The sequence below is a fragment of the Cnephaeus nilssonii genome (assembly GCF_951640355.1).
Source record: "Cnephaeus nilssonii genome assembly, chromosome: 14".
NCBI lineage: Eukaryota > Metazoa > Chordata > Mammalia > Chiroptera > Vespertilionidae > Cnephaeus > Cnephaeus nilssonii.
In genome coordinates this window covers 3,967,830-3,983,488 of record NC_137085.1, presented here as the reverse complement: position 1 = coordinate 3,983,488, position 15,659 = coordinate 3,967,830, and the positions used below count along the sequence as shown (strand labels likewise).

The following is a 15,659-nucleotide window of genomic DNA, read 5'->3' as shown; positions in this document are numbered from 1 at the left end:
AGTTTAGAAGATAAATTTGTCATTTTAATCTTTTATCTATGTATACAGTTTATTCTTGCCTTTCTTCATTTTTATAACTATTTTGATCAAATCTCAGACTTACTGGATGCATTTAGCAGACAGAAATGCAATTATTAACCACAAAATTGTTCTTAAAAGAGAAAAAATATGCTTTATTATATCACTTCCAGGAATGCACTGTAATACAAATCAAGTTACACACACACACACACACACACCCATTGAGAAAAGACAGGTTTGCCAAAAGCTCTGATGAGGCTGTTTCTCATTGCTCAGGTGTCTGTGCCTAGGTTTGCTGTTGGGATTGTAATAGGAAGAAATGGGGAAATGATCAAAAAGATCCAGAATGACGCTGGTGTGAGGATTCAGTTCAAACCAGGTTGGTTTTGATAGTTCTCAAAAATCCTTTAATTAGCTGGGGGGATGGGGCGGGGGGGTGGGGTTGCAGGAAGAAATTAACCGAAGAACTTATATGCAGAGGTGCATAACCCATGGACACAGACAATAGTGAGGGGAAGGGTGGGGGGGGGTGTCGATGGGGGGACAAAGGGGACATCTGTAATACTTCCAACAATAAAGATAAATTTTTAGGAAATCCGTTAATTAGAAAACACCTCACAAAACAGGACTTTGTAACCAGCCCCTTTGTGTTCTTTTCTCTCTCCCTTTCTCTCCCTGTTTCTCTCCGTCTTTTGCAACATTCTCTTACCAAATGCCCGACCCTAGGCTTCTCCTCCAGGCCCTCATTGCTTTCTTTGGATTTGCTGGTTTGGTTACCCTTGTGCCTGAACACTCTGGCCCCGTTTTCCAGGGCTTCACCACACCCCCTCCCCCCACCCAGACTAATAAAATTGGGGAAAATCAATATAGCATTTCCAGTTTTTAATTTTGCCAATTAAACACTTTTTAAAAATCTGTTATTGTAATTTTATAAAATTAAGGATAACACCATAAAAAAAGGGACAAACATTTTGGAATAAAGGACAGTTCTTTAAATTTTATAAGTTTATCTTTATAAGCAAACTTATCTACAGTGTCTTTATTTTCTTTATTTCTCTAAAGATGGAAAAACATGTTGATGTGCTAATTTGGGGAAAATATTGCCATAGCTCAACTCTATTTTCCTTGGGATTTTTATGTTTGTTTTTGTTTTTTTCTTTAATGATATCTCCTTTAAATGTCTGGAATTGCATAAGTATTGGCAGGGGCCATGCACAAGGGCGTATTCATACACCTTTCCCCACGAAAGAGGCCCTGACCCTGGTGAAGGGCCAGCCCTCTGACACTGGGAGGGATATTGATGGCCAATCAGACGGCCCTTCGTCTCTGAAGCTGGGCTGTCCTAACCCCACCTCTCGCCTTGTTCCACAGACGATGGAATTAGCCCAGAGAGAGCTGCACAGGTCATGGGGCCCCCCGACCGATGTCAGCATGCAGCGCACGTCATCAACGAGCTTATTCTTACAGCCCAGGTGGGTCTGGCTGTGTGGGTGCACCTCACTGGCCATAGTGGCAGGTGCCACACGGGGCTCTGGCCTGTCAGGCGCTGGGCCGCTCCACAGCTGCTCTTTCCTGCTGGTTTATTACTCTGCTGCCTTCGCTGTCCCTCAAGTTAGGTTTTCTGACTAGTTAACGGAAATACAGGGCAGATCCCAAGTTTCAAACAGTTGAGTACTTAATTTAAGACTATAAGCAAAATATCATCCTGGCTTTAGGAAGCACTTCAGGACCCACCGAGTCTTAAAGCTGTTCTCATGCACTGGATTCCAGGCTCCTCCTCTGGAAAGGGAGCGGCCTTGTGTGCTGTCCTTAGCATCTCCACCTGCCCCCTTGCTGTAGCTCTGGGAACCGCTGTACCTGGTGGTAGATTGGCACGTCCCCCAGGTGTGGAGGGCTGAGGAAGTTTGAGAATGATTGGAGCTGAAGAAAGCATTAGAAATTGTCGTCCAGCTCTGCCATTAGCCATGTGACCTTGGATGAGCCTTTGAACCTGTCTAGGCCAAGTATTCTCAGCAGCACAGTTTCGCACCAGATGGTTCCCTAAGTCACCTGAGAGTACAGGCCGAAGTAGCAAATTTGTAGAACCCTACCAAGATCTACTGAATCAAAATATCCAAGTCAGGGGCTTGGGTCTCAGCTGTAGCTAAATCCCAGGCAATTGTTAGGGTTAGACAAGTTCTAGAAGAGTCACTAAGGGACCTCACATCCTCTTTGCTGGCAAGAGGGCATGAGCCCAGAACAGCAGAGCCTTGAGAGGAGGAGGACCCTGTGGCACACCCAGCAAATGGCTGTGTGCGTGTGTGTTAACATACGTCGCTAGGTTACCGTGTGTGTTTGTCCTCCGTCTCTCATAAAAGCAGAGTGCAGGAAGAAAGCACTCCAGTGACCCTGCTTTCTGCTGGTTTAGATTCTGGTTAAACGTTCAATTTTCTCGTAATTGATATGGGCAGGTTTTGCCAAACCGTTTCTTCCCCATGTTGAACCTCTGTTCAGCTTCTCCCTCCCGTGAAAGGAGCTGGGCTTTTCCTCTGAGTTTAAAAGATTTAAAGCAGGCGTCCTCAAACTACGGCCCGCGGGCCACATGCGGGTGTTTTTGCCGCTTTGTTTTTTTACTTCAAAATAAGATATGTGCAGTGTGCATAGGAATTTGTTCATAGTTTTTTTTAAACTATAGTCCGGCCCTCCAATGGTCTGAGGGACAGTGAACTGGCCCCCTGTTTAAAAAGTTTGAGGACCCCTGATTTAAATGCTTCTGCTCCAGAGGGACTCGGAATGAGATTTGTTGCCCTCAGATGAAAGGAAGCTTCCTCTGTTCGGTGCCCCCCCCAGTGTGGGTTTTGCTCTCTGGGGAGGGGGGTGCGAGAATGAGGCAGACACTTCTCCAGCCCCAACCATGCACCAGCCTGGCTTGGTCCCTCCCTCCTCTGGGGAGTGGGACAACTGGTTTTTCTTGTAAATAGGTTTTCTTATTGATTTCAGAGAAGGAGGGGGAGAGATAAAAACATCAATGATGAGAGAGAATCATTGATCAGCTGCCTCCTGCACGCCCCCTACTGGGGATCAAGCCTACAACCCAGGCATGTGCCCTTGACCGGAATCGAACCCCGGACCCTTCTATCCAATGAGCCAAACCAGCTAGGGCCAGTTTTTCTTTAAAATCCTTTGATCCTTTTTGCTGGTTGGATTGCAAGGTGTTCTGACTCGTGTAGCGGTGTCTGAAGGTTCCTTACAGCAGTGTAGTCAGGGAAGGTCAGAAGTCATCCATTGTCACTCATGTGTCACTGCAAATGGCCGTGGCTCTTCAGCATCTAGTATCTGCTTTCTGGTCGGCCCACCGTGTGTTAGCCCCTGGGAAAGGGCAGCTTCATTGAAAAGAAAATCACCTCTGACCCTGTAGATTAGGGCCCAGTAACGCAAACTCCAGGGAAAGGGGCACTGGGCTTCAGACCTAGGAGTTCATATCTGCCCTGTTCGTCGGGTCTGTTTGTGCTGTTTATGTAACACATGCATTTATCGTCACGTGTGCTCCTTGAATACACCTGTGATTTGCGCTAATTCTGCTTTTAAAGAGCCTTCACCATTTGAAATGTGGAATGATGCTCAGGTCCTGATTTGTGGCACTGATTACATCCTGTCACTGCTCCTCCTCCCTGGGGATGAAGTGGTGCTGGCGGCAATGGCAGGAAGCTTCACCTGAGCTTTGCTCCTTTCCCAGGAAAGGGATGGCTTCGGAGGCCTCCCAGTAGCCCGAGGCCGAGGCCGAGGCCGTGGCGACTGGAGCATGGGAACCCCTGGCGGCATCCAGGAGATAACATACACGGTGCCAGCCGATAAGTGTGGCCTCGTCATCGGCAAAGGTAAGAGGCAGCTGCTGGGGTTTGATGTTCCCTCTCCGCTGTTTAACCTGAGAGCACATGGGTCACATACCTCCAACGCACGGCTGGAGGCTGGTTGCTGCGCTTGCCTGAAGGCACCAGCTGCCTTCTGCGGGGGCCCTGCTGTGCACGGGCCTTCTCGTGAATGGGGCAGGGCGAGCTACACATGATCCAGAGGGCCCACTGCCTGGTGCAGCGGCTTAGTTGTTGAAAAGGCTGAATGTTTGCCTTTGGATGTTTGTGGATCGACTGGTCAGTATGAATGCGCCTCCAAGGAACACAGAGGACCAGTTAAGATGATCTCCTCGAGGGAAGATGCTTTCTGAGGGTGTCACTCACTGGGTTGGGGTATTGGCCTTTATTGACACGACATGTGAAAATGGTTTTTATCCTTTCAACACTTTCACTGCGACACCCTGTGGAGAGTAAAAGTGGATTTGTTAGTTGTTTCTAGGCACTTAGAGAGCATGAGGTGAAACATCGTCACTGGCTGGTGTGCTCCTTCCCAGCTGTAGGAGAAAAGCGAAGGAGGGAGCAGGCGGATGTCGGGGCTGTCGGGCTGGTTCATCGCGGCTGGCCTTGCCTGGAACCGAGAAAGGCCGCTGAGAGCAGGTCTGTGCTCACCAGGCCTTTCCCCGGCCGCCGGCTCAGCTTCTCTCTGTGCTCCAGACAGTCTCCATGCCAACAGGAGACTCGAATTCAGTTGGGTGTTGTATTTGAGGAAATAATAGTCTTCTCCCAGAGTTTCTCCCGTTTCTGTGATCTCCAGGCATGTGTTCGCTGTAGGAGGGGTGCTAGTGTTCCACGGAATGTGATTTGGGAATGTCTCCACCAACAGAAAGGTGGGATCGAAGCGGCACATCCTCACGAGCTGGCGTGGGGTGGGCATTCCTCCTGCGCTGCCACTCACCTCCCAGAGTCTGCATTTGGCCCTGCCCTCGCCCTGCCCGTGGGCAGTGTGTTTTACGCTCTTTTCACACGTTTATCTCCTGTGTCTGTGTCATTCGGAGATTCTCGGAAGTGGTAGGAACAATGTGGGCTTGTTTTCATCTTCCGTGGGTGTCCATGCTGAGAAGTGTTTGACAGATACTGGCCTCTAGCTGCCCAAATGCTGTGATAAGCCAGACACACACACACACACACACACACACACACACACACACACACACAGCCCTTCACCTGCCTGCCTGAGCGTCGGTTCTGTGGATGCCGTAGGTTGAGAGTCAGCTCTGGGATTCTGTGCCTTGTGAAAACCCTTTTTATCAACGAGGTTTTCCTGTGAATGTGACTCCTCTAGAGCCGGGCTGCCTTCGCTGGGACAGTCCTCATAGTCAGGGAGGCCTCGGTGTTCACAGGACAGCCTCTGCCAGCTCATCCGCCACGGTCCCCCTAGTGACGCCCAGAGGAAAGCGACAGCAGTGGACGCAGTCGTGGGTGCTGTGGCGGTGCTCCAGGTGCAGCCTGGACAAGCCCAGGAAAAGTTTTGTTGGGGGCTGGGGGCTTTCTATCCCCACAAGGGCTGGGTGTGAGGTGCTCCTCCTCCTTGGGAAAGATGCGTGGGGAGGAGGGGGAGAGCAGAGGGAGCCCCACTCAGTCGGGCCCTGCTCCCCCTGCGCCAGCCCTTGGGCAGACGCTGCGCCTCCCGGGCCCCTGCTGGATTTCCATGATAAACACAGCAATAGTGACAGATAGTGTGGCCAGCCCTGCTCTTGTCAGCAGGCCTTTTAGCAGGTTTGATTAATTGCTTTACGATTTCACAGCCAGCCAGGGGGCCGCTGGGGGTGGCTTCTGCCCCCCATCAGGTGGAAGAATGAGCAGGCTGCTGAATGAGTCTATAGACAGCCACCATGTGCCAAGCTGGTGACCTCATTTTGAAGGAAGATAAACTTAAATTAACTCCTTCCGGCCCCATGCAGTTTTGTGGGGCCTCCTCACCTTATTAGCATGCTCCCAAGGCCTCGGAAGAGGGCTGTGGGTCTGCTGTGCCCGCTGGGTGGAGGGGGCTGCAGGGTCTCTGTCTCAGACAGACATGAGCGCCCTTTGTGCTCCTGCGCCACAGCCAAGCGGCGGCTGGGGTTGCGTGGAAAGGTCTCCGCTGAGTCTTAGCTCTTCGTTGCTCCCCAAAACACTATTGCCGAGGAGCAAAGCTGCTCACTTTTCATGATGCCAAGATCAGATTCACCCCTCTGAGTGCAGGGCAGTAGGTACAGGCCTGGGACTGTCTGCATCGGTCACTGCTGTCCTGAGACAAGCATGTTTGCTCAAGGTAGAACATGTAAGGACACTTTCCTTAAACTGTCACAACTTTACAAAAATCATGTACACAAGACTGTGGTCTGCTGAGTTCTTTTTTTAATTTGCTTTTAAATTTAAAGCCTCCCCATACTACCCAAGCTGATGTTGAGCAAAGCTTTATCCGAATCCTCAGTTTCTTTCCCCTGTGTGAGCGCCTCCAGCCAGGACGCCTGGACCCAGCTCCAGCTTTGCTTCTTGACCCCTGTAGGTCCCTCGGCGGGGACGGGTGTCCACTGCTCACTTCCTCGGTGCAGGTTGTTCAGCCCAGGCCTCCCCTCAGTGCGGGGGAGGCAGGGAGAGTGTTGAAGGGTTGTGGACGTGTTACAAGGAAATGACACATGTCCTGTGAGGTTAGTTTTGACTCCGGGCAGGGAGGAGTGTCTCAGACTGGCCTTTAGTCGTTGCTTTTGATCATTGGGGGCTCCCTGGTCCCCTGCACCAGATTTCCCACAGATTGTCTTTTTCCAATTTTGCAAAAACTCTACTAGGCGTTTTCCTTGTATTCTGGCTCCCCCCAGTTGAGCCGTGCTGATCTAGTTCTGTGAAATCTCAAAGGAAGAATCAAACCATTGTTACCCTGGTGGCGCTTTTGTTACACAAATTTCATTAAGAGACTGGGACTGTCACAGGTTTTTCAAAGAGTCCAACTAAATTTTCATTAGCCCGGCTCCACCCAGGCCTCTGTGACCCCCATCCTCCGGCTGCCTCTCTGTCTAGACCTGTCCCCCCACCCCCATGGAGGAGGCAGGGACTTGAGAGTGACAGGATGAGATGGGATATTAAAGGCCCGAGTGGGCTTTAGGCATTGTCGGGGCCTGTGGCCGTCTGTTTGACCCGTGGAGGGCGGGAGGGAGAGCAGCAGTGCGTGGCCACGCAGGGGCTGAAGGACCCCATTGTGCCATGGCGGGCCATCCGGTCGCCATTCTTGTGCTGAGAAGGACGGAGTGCCTTTTCCGGCGAGGCCTCTGGCTGGGGTGGGAGCTGGGCGCTGGCCTCTAGGAGCTGAGCTCCATTGTGTGCAAATCCCTGGGCCTCCACGCCAGCCGGGTTCCTGGCCTCTGCGAGGAGGAAGCCAGCAGGTGCGGGTGCCCGTGGTGTCTGTAGTGTCAGCTGACTGGAGAAAAGGACCAGCTTCGCAGCCTAAACCTGGTTTTTGAGAAAGCGGGTGCAGAAAACCCCCTTTCCTTTTCTCTGGAGCAGAGCACTGCACAGCGTTTGGGCCCCACTCATCCTTCTGTCTCGTGTCCTCCTGCCCACAGGGGGTGAGAACATCAAAAGCATAAACCAGCAGTCAGGAGCACACGTGGAGCTGCAGCGGAACCCCCCTCCCAACACCGACCCCAACCTGCGAATATTCACCATCAGGGGGATCCCTCAGCAGATCGAGGTGGCCCGACATCTCATAGATGAGAAAGTTGGCGTACGTACAAGGTCCTTTCCCCACCGGGCTTACTAATAGCTGGACTTTCTGGTGGATGTCCAAGGTACCTGTTTTTCCCCAGAACCTTGTACTTCCTGAACCTTTTTCATCCTCTCATCACGTGAGGGCCCCTCCTCTCACTTTGCCGAGGGGGAAGGTCGGGGCCCAGGGATGCCAGGGCCAGGCCCAGGCGATGAAGGAAGCCTTCTGGCACATCTCACCAAGGCCACCAGCTCAGGCCCTAGAGCCGTGTCCCCTGCAGGCTTAGATGAGCAGCTGGGGCAGCAACCTCCCCCCAGTCCTGCCCCGGGACGCTGCCGTGGCCACCAGCGCTGCAGGCAGCTCTCATTGACTCTGGCTTTAGTTTCAGGCGCCTCAAAGCAGATAAAGAAAGGGAGTGTTGATGGAGGACAGATGGGCCACTGCTCACCTCAAAGGGGACGTAGAATGGCAGAAAGAGCCATGGGCCAGCCTAAATTGACGGGAGAGTCAAGCAGGTTGGTCCCTACCCCCAGGGTGACATGCCAGGGCAAATGTGGTGGTGCCAGTATTGGCTGTGTGGTGGTATTGGTCACTCGGGGAAGGAAGGCTAGTGTGAGTGCCATAGGGTGTCTTTCCTTCACTTGGCTCTGTCTCCCCAAAAGCTGTGGTCTGCCTTGGGGGCCTGGGCAGAGGGCAGAGATGCGCCCAGCAGGAAGTGAGAGTTCCCTCTGTGCCGTGACAGGGTACCAGTCTGGGAGCACCTGGAGCCTTTGGACAGAGCCCCTTCAGCCAGCCACCTGCCGCACCTCATCAAAAGTGAGTCCTTCATCCACCCCGACTGGCAGAGTGCCCTCCCTCGCGAGAGACCCTCCTTTCCAGCTGCTTGTAGGGCCGTCAGCCTGGAGTTCTGGGTGTGGGCAGGGCTGGGCAGGGCTCCTGCCACCTCTTCCCAGTGGTCCCTCCGGCCCATCCGTAGCTCACTGACCGGTGCTGGGGTGAGGGCCCCCCAGGGGCAGCATCCCTGAGGAGCACTCACCATCCTGGGACTGGGGAGGTTTTGTGGAAAGTCTTTGTGTTCGCCCTTTAACTGCGTTCTTCACTTTCTCTAGCACCTTTCCTCCCCGGAGCTCAGGGTGCTTCCCAAACATTGCTGCTAAAGTGAACGGAAACCCCCACAGCACCCCTGTGAGGTGGGTGACCTGCTCCTGCGCGTCCGTGTAGTTCCCAGTCAGGACTGGGGTCGTGGTCACCTGGCCACCGTTGGGGGGACCATTGTGCTTGTCTGGGGTGGAGGGTGAGTGACAGAGACAGACAGCGGGATCACGGGGGTGGACGCCGGTGGAGGGGATGTGTGACCTGCGCTAGAAAAGTGCCTCCTGTTCCCCGCAGCGGTCCTCCGGCCTTCCTGACCCAGGGCTGGGGCAGCACCTACCAGGCATGGCAGCAGCCCACACAGCAAGTCCCAAGTAAGTGTCTCCGGAGGAGGTGGGACTGGGTACCCCCCGCCCCATGGAAAGGCTCGAGGGGGGATGGGCCTGAAATGCTCTCATTCCAACTCTGCCCACAGGCCCAGGATGCCCCTTCCCGGGGGTGGCAGGGAGCCTCCTGGGGCATCAGGGGCCATCATCAGAGGAGGCTTCTCTGCAGATGGCACTGGCTTCCAGCTGGGCGGGGCCGAGGGGGCTGGCCCACCTTCTCAGACCTTTCTCTCCCATCCACTCTGTCCTCAGCGCTCTGGGCCAGAAAGCCTGTGGGCCATGGGCACGGTTTGTTGAGCCCCTCGGTTCCTCCTACCTGCAGCTCTGCCTCTCGCTCTGCGTTCTCCTAAGCAGCCCCCTGCTTGCTGGGTGCCCTTCCCTCTCCCCTCCTCTGGCCGCAAGGTGACCATCTCCCTCTTTTTCCAGCACCGCCTCAGGGGCTCTTTCTGTCTCCTGGGCGGGCGTTTGGGAAAGCACACCTTAGAGAGCTCTGCGCAGTGGCGTCTGGGAGAAAGCGGATTGTAAGAGAGGAGTTCGGTGGGAATGAGGCCCCGGCCCCACTCTTGGTTCGGAGTGATTCTTAAGTTTTATTGCTGGTGGAGCCCATCTTGCATAGCCTGCAAACAAAACACAAACCTGACCTTGGGTCTTTCTGACCCTCTCAAGGGCCCGATGTGCCTGGAAGGCAGTCTTCAGTCTTCGGTGTGTCTGCAAGTGTCCTCCCCGCACACCTGGCTGCAGGACCAGGCATCACAGCTTTGCTCACGGGGACCGAGCCCGGGGCCTGGTGTGCCACGTCTTCCCCTTGAGCAGAGTGCTGCCTGACAGCGCTGCCCCAGACCCTAGTCATGGTCACAGTTGGATGACAGCCACGGGGTCTGGAGGCCAGTGCTGTTCTCTGAGCTCCAGTCTCGTGGTCTGAAATGAAGAGTTTGGATTTGATTTCTAAAGTAACAGCAAGCTCTGAAATTGCATGGTTGTATTTTTCCTCCTCTGCAGTGTTTTCTTAGGAAACATATTAAATATACAGAATGTTTTAAAGCGCTTCACCATGAACACCTAACACTACCCTGACCCTACCGTTCCCGTTTCACTGGGCTCACTTTACCCTGGAGCTGGTCTGGTTGGTTTCCTCCTGCTCTGACCATCGGAGGGCGACCCCAGGATGTGAGGTGACCTGGGGTGGGCTCACATTTGTCCCATTGTCCAGGGCAGGACGGGAATATGTCCTTCCACTGAAGCCCAAGGGAACACGTCCTTCTGCCAAGGGGCCGTCGACCCTGGGGCTGTGGTTCTGCAGAGGCCCGGCCTGCTGCTTGCCCACGCCCAGGCAGGCCCGGAGGAGCTGGAAGAAGCATCGGCCTGAGGAAGAAGACAGGGCAGATGCCTGGTTTCCTCCTCTGTTCACTAGCCTGCATCTTTTTTTTTTTTTTAATGTATTTTTATTGATGTCAGAGAGGAAGGGAGAGGGAGAGAGAGAAAGAAACATCAATGATGAGAATCATTGATCGGCTGCCTCCTGCACACACCCCCACTGGGGATTGAGCCCATAACCTGGTCATGTCCCCTGACTGGGAATTGAACTGTGACCTCCTGTTCACAGGTTGACGCTCAACCACTGAGTCACGCCGGCCGGGCACCAGCCTGCATCTTGTGTGGAGCTTTGTTGCTTTACTCGGGGGATTTAGGAATTGAGAATTGGTTTTGGTCAGTGAAATCTTGTTTGAAAGAAAAACCCTGCTTGCCCACATTCCTCACGCCTAGCCTTCCCCCCAACCAGGTCCTTCTACCCCTAGTGTCCTGGTCTGAGTTTCTTCCTGCCCTGGTGGGAGAGGAGGATGAGGGGGGCTTCTCCCCTCTCTTTTCTGTCCCCAGCCCACACCCAGACCCCATGCCCCTCTGTCTTCAGTGAGTTCACCAGCAGGAGGGATGCTGGGAGATGGCTGCTGGCAGGCCCTCCGTGCTGCTGCAGGCTCTTCCCACTGCAGACAGTGAGAGGCCTCAGTAGACACGCAGCCAGCCTGGCCTCAGCACAAAGATCCCAACCAACTGAGCCACCGGGCGGGGCTTGCTGAGTTCATTTAATGCTCTTTATGCACCTGGGCAGGCAGAGTCTACTCTACCCCTAGCCCGTCTTTACTGCCCCTGCTGCATAGAGAAGCCACCGGCTTGTGTACTGAAGAGGAGGGCGGGAGCGAGCCCACACATCCCCTCCCGCTCCTGCCCCAAAGGCAAAAGGCTGGCCTGTGTCGGATGCACGTTGTGGCCGCAGCCCCTTGCTGTGTGGGCCTCACCTTTGTCATCGCCTTGAGCTCAGTGTCTGGACAGTGTCCCGAGTGTCTGCTCTGTGGCTCTGCTTGTGCAGAGGTGCAGCCGTCAGTCTTTGAACAGAAGCCTCGGCTCAGGTGGAGAGTGTGCTCAGCACCATTTGGACTCTGTGTCCCGTTTGATGCCCCTCCAGGAAGCTTAGACGACAGTCTGGCCCTCGGGCTCTGCTCACCCACAGCACCTGTCTGAAGGGTGTGGCGTGTTCCCGATGGTCGCCCTGGAGGGGCATCAGTCTGCCCACCCCCAGCCTCACGGGGATCTTAGTTGCACACACACCCCTGGGCCCTGAGCAGAGGCCCTCTTGGGTGTTGACATATCTCCACAGCCATCTGCTGCCACCTTCTTCCCAGGCCCAGGGCCTGGAGCGGCTGCAGAGCGGTGTGTGGCCCAGGGGCGAGTGAGCCAGCACAGAGCAGGGCCTGGAGTCCAGGCTGGGGCCTGACTGCTTTTGTGTTCTTCGCACAGGCCAGCAGAGCCAGCCGCAGAGCAGCCAGCCCGACTACAGCAAGGCCTGGGAAGACTATTACAAAAAACAGAGTGAGTGCAATGGCCGTCCTAACAACCAGGTCCCCAGCCACAGAGCCCCTCGCCTGTAGCCTTCACTGCTCATGGTTCCCCGGCCCTGTCTGGCCCTCTGTGCGTCTCACAGAGGAGACGCGGTGTAGCCATTTGCTTTCCCCTCCTCCTCCCTTTCCTCCCCCTTCTGAACTCCAAAGGGCGTGCACCTCCACTGGGGGACCAGGGACCGCCGTCCTGGTCCCTTTTAGAGCTGCGTGGCCAGGACAGACCAGCCATCTCTGTTCCCTGTCTTGCCGTCAGCTGGCTCTTTCTGGCTACTTCAGAGCAGGTGCAGAGAAGAGAACGGTGGGACTCAGGGAAGGGAGCCCACAGTTGGAGTGGGTGATGAGATGTTTGATTTTCTTAAGAAACTAAACCAGTCTTGTTAAAAAGAGGAGGGAAAAAACTAACAACAACCAAACCCCAGGCGAATAATTCAAATGAGTACTCCATCCTCCGTGGGTATTCCAAAGCTGCTGAGCCAGGTGGCCGGCGCTGGGGGAGAGCTGTGTCGTGTGGCTTGCATCTGAAGGATGTTACTGGCTGGTTGGAAGAGCTCAGGTCAAAGGCCATCAAAGAAACGGTCACCTGGTGTTGGAGTCATCACTGGGCCAGGAGGTCATCATCACCTGAGGTACCTGGTGAAAGTCCGGGTGCCCGTCTCCCCCACACCTCCCAAATCCAGACTCCCAGACACGGGGGCCTGGATACCCTGGGCAGGTGCACACACACTCAGCCAGGCACCCCTCCTCCCTCTCCCTCTCACTGGGCGCTCACGAGTCAGGTGACCAGTGCAGAGAATGTGATTCTGAAGAGACAGCCGGGGAGAGTCGCAGGGATGGAGCAGGGAGCAGCAGTGAAAAGCTAACCGTGTTTTTTGCAGCCAGCACTCGGGCCCCGCCTCACGGACATCCAGTGGGCACTAGTTCCGGATGCCCCAGTCTTTAGAAGCGTCTCCAAGCCTCCTTCACGGCCCCAGCACATGCCCGCCTGATGAGCTGTTTCCCTCTGTCCCTCAGGTCATGCTGCCAGCGCCGCTCCTCAGGCCAGCTCCCCGCCGGACTACACCATGGCCTGGGCCGAGTATTACCGACAGCAGGTTGCTTTCTACGGGCAGACGTTAGGGCAAGCTCAGGCCCACAGCCAGGTGTGTAGCCAGTGCCGGCACTGCTGAGACCTCCCAGCCCAGCCCTGCCCTACAGCCCTTCCTCCCAGGCCTCTGCGCCTGCTCCTGGGGCAGAAACACCAGCTCCGGTCTGGGGGGGAAGGGGGGGCAGCGCAGGCCCAGTGCTGCTCAGCATGGCCGCCATCTGCTCAGAGCCCAACGGCAGCCGCCGGCCCCTCCTTGCCCCTGAGAGTGAGTGTGGGCCAAGTGGGAGAGGAATTGGATGGGAGTCCCTCCAGGACAGTGCCTGATCTTCCCTCAGATCCAGGCCCCAGCCCGCAGCGCTGAGTGGCCTCAGTTTCCCCAACTGTGAATGAGAGCACCAGGCTTGGATGATTCTGGGCAAGCTTGGCACTGCGAGTAGGGACTGGAGCTCACGCCAACCCACTGCTGTTCTTGGGGGTGCAGGGGCCAGGCCACACCCGCGGAAGGCTGGGCAGGGCAGGGTGCCAGCTCTTCGTCCTGCACAGACACCGGGAGGGCTCTGTCCAGTCAGAGGCCAGAGACGGACTTCTGGTTAACGGAGGGCGGAGGCCAGGTGCTACCGCAGGGCGTTTCAGGTGACCTATGCCGCTCAGGTCCCCACGGACCGCATGGCAGTTACCAGAAGCCCTGGGCCTAAAGTGGACTGGCCATCTCACTACCAAATTGGCCCTTTTGTGCCTGGGCGCGGTGGAAACGGGTGTCCAAGGCTGGTGGGTGACCGAGAAGTATCGCGAGCTCACTCCCCTCTCCCTTCCCGGTATCCCCCACAGGAAGATGGCAGGGACCTCCTTCAAGGGAGGGTCTGTCTGGGCCGGAGACCCTGGCGGGGAGGCGGGAGGTGCTGAGACACTGCCTGGTTCCTGTGTGTCCGCGCCTGCGGAGCCGAGGGGAGGGGTGACCTGCCACCTCCCATCAGCAAGCCCTTGAGAGCTTGCCACAGGCTGACTTCTCTCCCCTTCCTTCCACAGGAGCAGTAGGACAGTGACCTGTGACCCCCTCCCCGAAATCATCGTGAGCAAAAGCCTATTTGTAACAGGTTTTTAGATTTGCAAACCTTTTGATGAAGAACCTTTGTTCTGTGAAACACTATATTTAGATTAACAGAATTTTTCTAAAAATCGGGAAATTAGTTACTAAAGATTGCTGATCATTTTTGTTTCATTACTTTTGTTATTTCAAATGTGGAAGCTCTGGGATTCTTTTTGGAGCAATATCTGCAAATGCACCAGAGTGTGCCTCTAGCAGTGACATTTCAACTGGTGTGTTTTTGTTCTGTTTTGTTTTGTTTTGTTTCGTGTCTTTTTATTTACAGTTGTTTCTGTTGCAACAGAAAGTGGCTTGGAAGTCTTAGGAGGTGTGTAACAAATTATTTTTAAAAAATTTTAAACAGTATTTAAATGTGTAAATTCATTAAATGTTTTACTTCTAATTTCTTGTATCTTGGCTGTCAATGGTTTTATTGCATTTTTTAAAAACTGAACTGTATTGTAATTAATTATGTGAATTCTGAATTGAGACAGAGAATTGTATTGCTGTCCAAAGGGATCGGGAGGGGCATTTTTTAGGGTTTGTATAATTTCTAGAGTTCTAAAGGGTAATATAAAAATGTGTTCATGTGTCTAGCATACGTTTTTTTTTTTCATGTCTCATTACCAGTTGCAATTGTGTATCTAAGACCTCCAAGCTTGTTTTAAAAACAAAACATAAAACCTTTCTCTATTCTCTCAGAAATATAAATGCTGTTATTTTTAATATTAAGAGGAAGTTGATATAACTTTTAACAAACACTGTGGAACATTAAACTGCATAAAAAACGTAGTAACTATTTTTTAATTCCGAGGCATTTTTTGCTTTTTTCTTTTAAATATTTTTTAATATTTGTCAAATTAACTAGATGAATAAATAAATCTAGTATTAACCACACTATGAATTCAATGATTTTGATTTAATAAAAGGGATGCTATGATTTCCAGTGTTTACTGTAGTGTGTCTTGTACAGATAACATGTATTTTTAAAGGAAAGAAAACGGAATTAAAGCTATTTTTTCTTGCATTTTTAATTGACCTGGGGGACATTCCGTTTGAAATGTGCTAAAGTTACCTTTCTGGTTTTTTCTCCTTATTTTCTTTATAATGCTTGAAATGTCTAACTATTAAAAATAAATATTTGGAGAATGTTATGCATGTTGTTTTTAAAAAGAAAAGTGTTCTTTTTATTTGACTGACAATTCATTTTACACTCTATGTAATAAAATTTCCACAAGACATCTTGTGGGTGAAATATTTTGAGTCTGTTTGCTTTCCATGCGCTTGCACCTCCCTCCACCCTCTCCCGCTGCCCCCTGAAATCAAAGCAAGAGTTCATAGCTGACCTCCTTGCTCTCCGTCAGCCCCACTTGGTGCACATCTAGATCCCTAGCTACCTGGTTAAGCTCCTTTTAATGGTTTTGTAGAATTTGACAGTTGGCCTTGAGAGCTTGGGTCCCGTCAGCCCCTCCCTCTCACCTGTCACGTCTGAGCCTCTCTGGCCGTGGGTGTGGCACAGGGAAATC

At 53.1% G+C, this 15,659-nt stretch overlaps 1 protein-coding gene across 3 annotated transcripts in view; it reads left to right on the top strand.

The window, feature by feature from the left end:
• The window catches only part of FUBP3 (far upstream element binding protein 3), a 54,394-nt gene extending 39,010 nt beyond the window's left edge, over nucleotides 1-15,384 (top strand). For 2 of the 3 annotated variants that reach the window (XM_079789843.1, XM_079789842.1), the window contains exons 10-19: nucleotides 298-400; nucleotides 1,393-1,493; nucleotides 3,737-3,878; nucleotides 7,451-7,611; nucleotides 8,336-8,409; nucleotides 8,703-8,783; nucleotides 8,983-9,059; nucleotides 11,865-11,936; nucleotides 12,977-13,104; nucleotides 14,076-15,384. In XM_079789843.1, coding sequence (XP_079645969.1) covers nucleotides 298-400; nucleotides 1,393-1,493; nucleotides 3,737-3,878; nucleotides 7,451-7,611; nucleotides 8,336-8,409; nucleotides 8,703-8,783; nucleotides 8,983-9,059; nucleotides 11,865-11,936; nucleotides 12,977-13,104; nucleotides 14,076-14,084 — 948 coding nt within the window. In that variant the 3' untranslated portion in view covers nucleotides 14,085-15,384. The remainder of the gene's footprint in view (nucleotides 1-297; nucleotides 401-1,392; nucleotides 1,494-3,736; nucleotides 3,879-7,450; nucleotides 7,612-8,335; nucleotides 8,410-8,702; nucleotides 8,784-8,982; nucleotides 9,060-11,864; nucleotides 11,937-12,976; nucleotides 13,105-14,075) is intronic. The other variant, XM_079789844.1, reaches the window with a different exon arrangement.
• The last annotated feature ends 275 nt before the right edge of the window (nucleotides 15,385-15,659 follow it).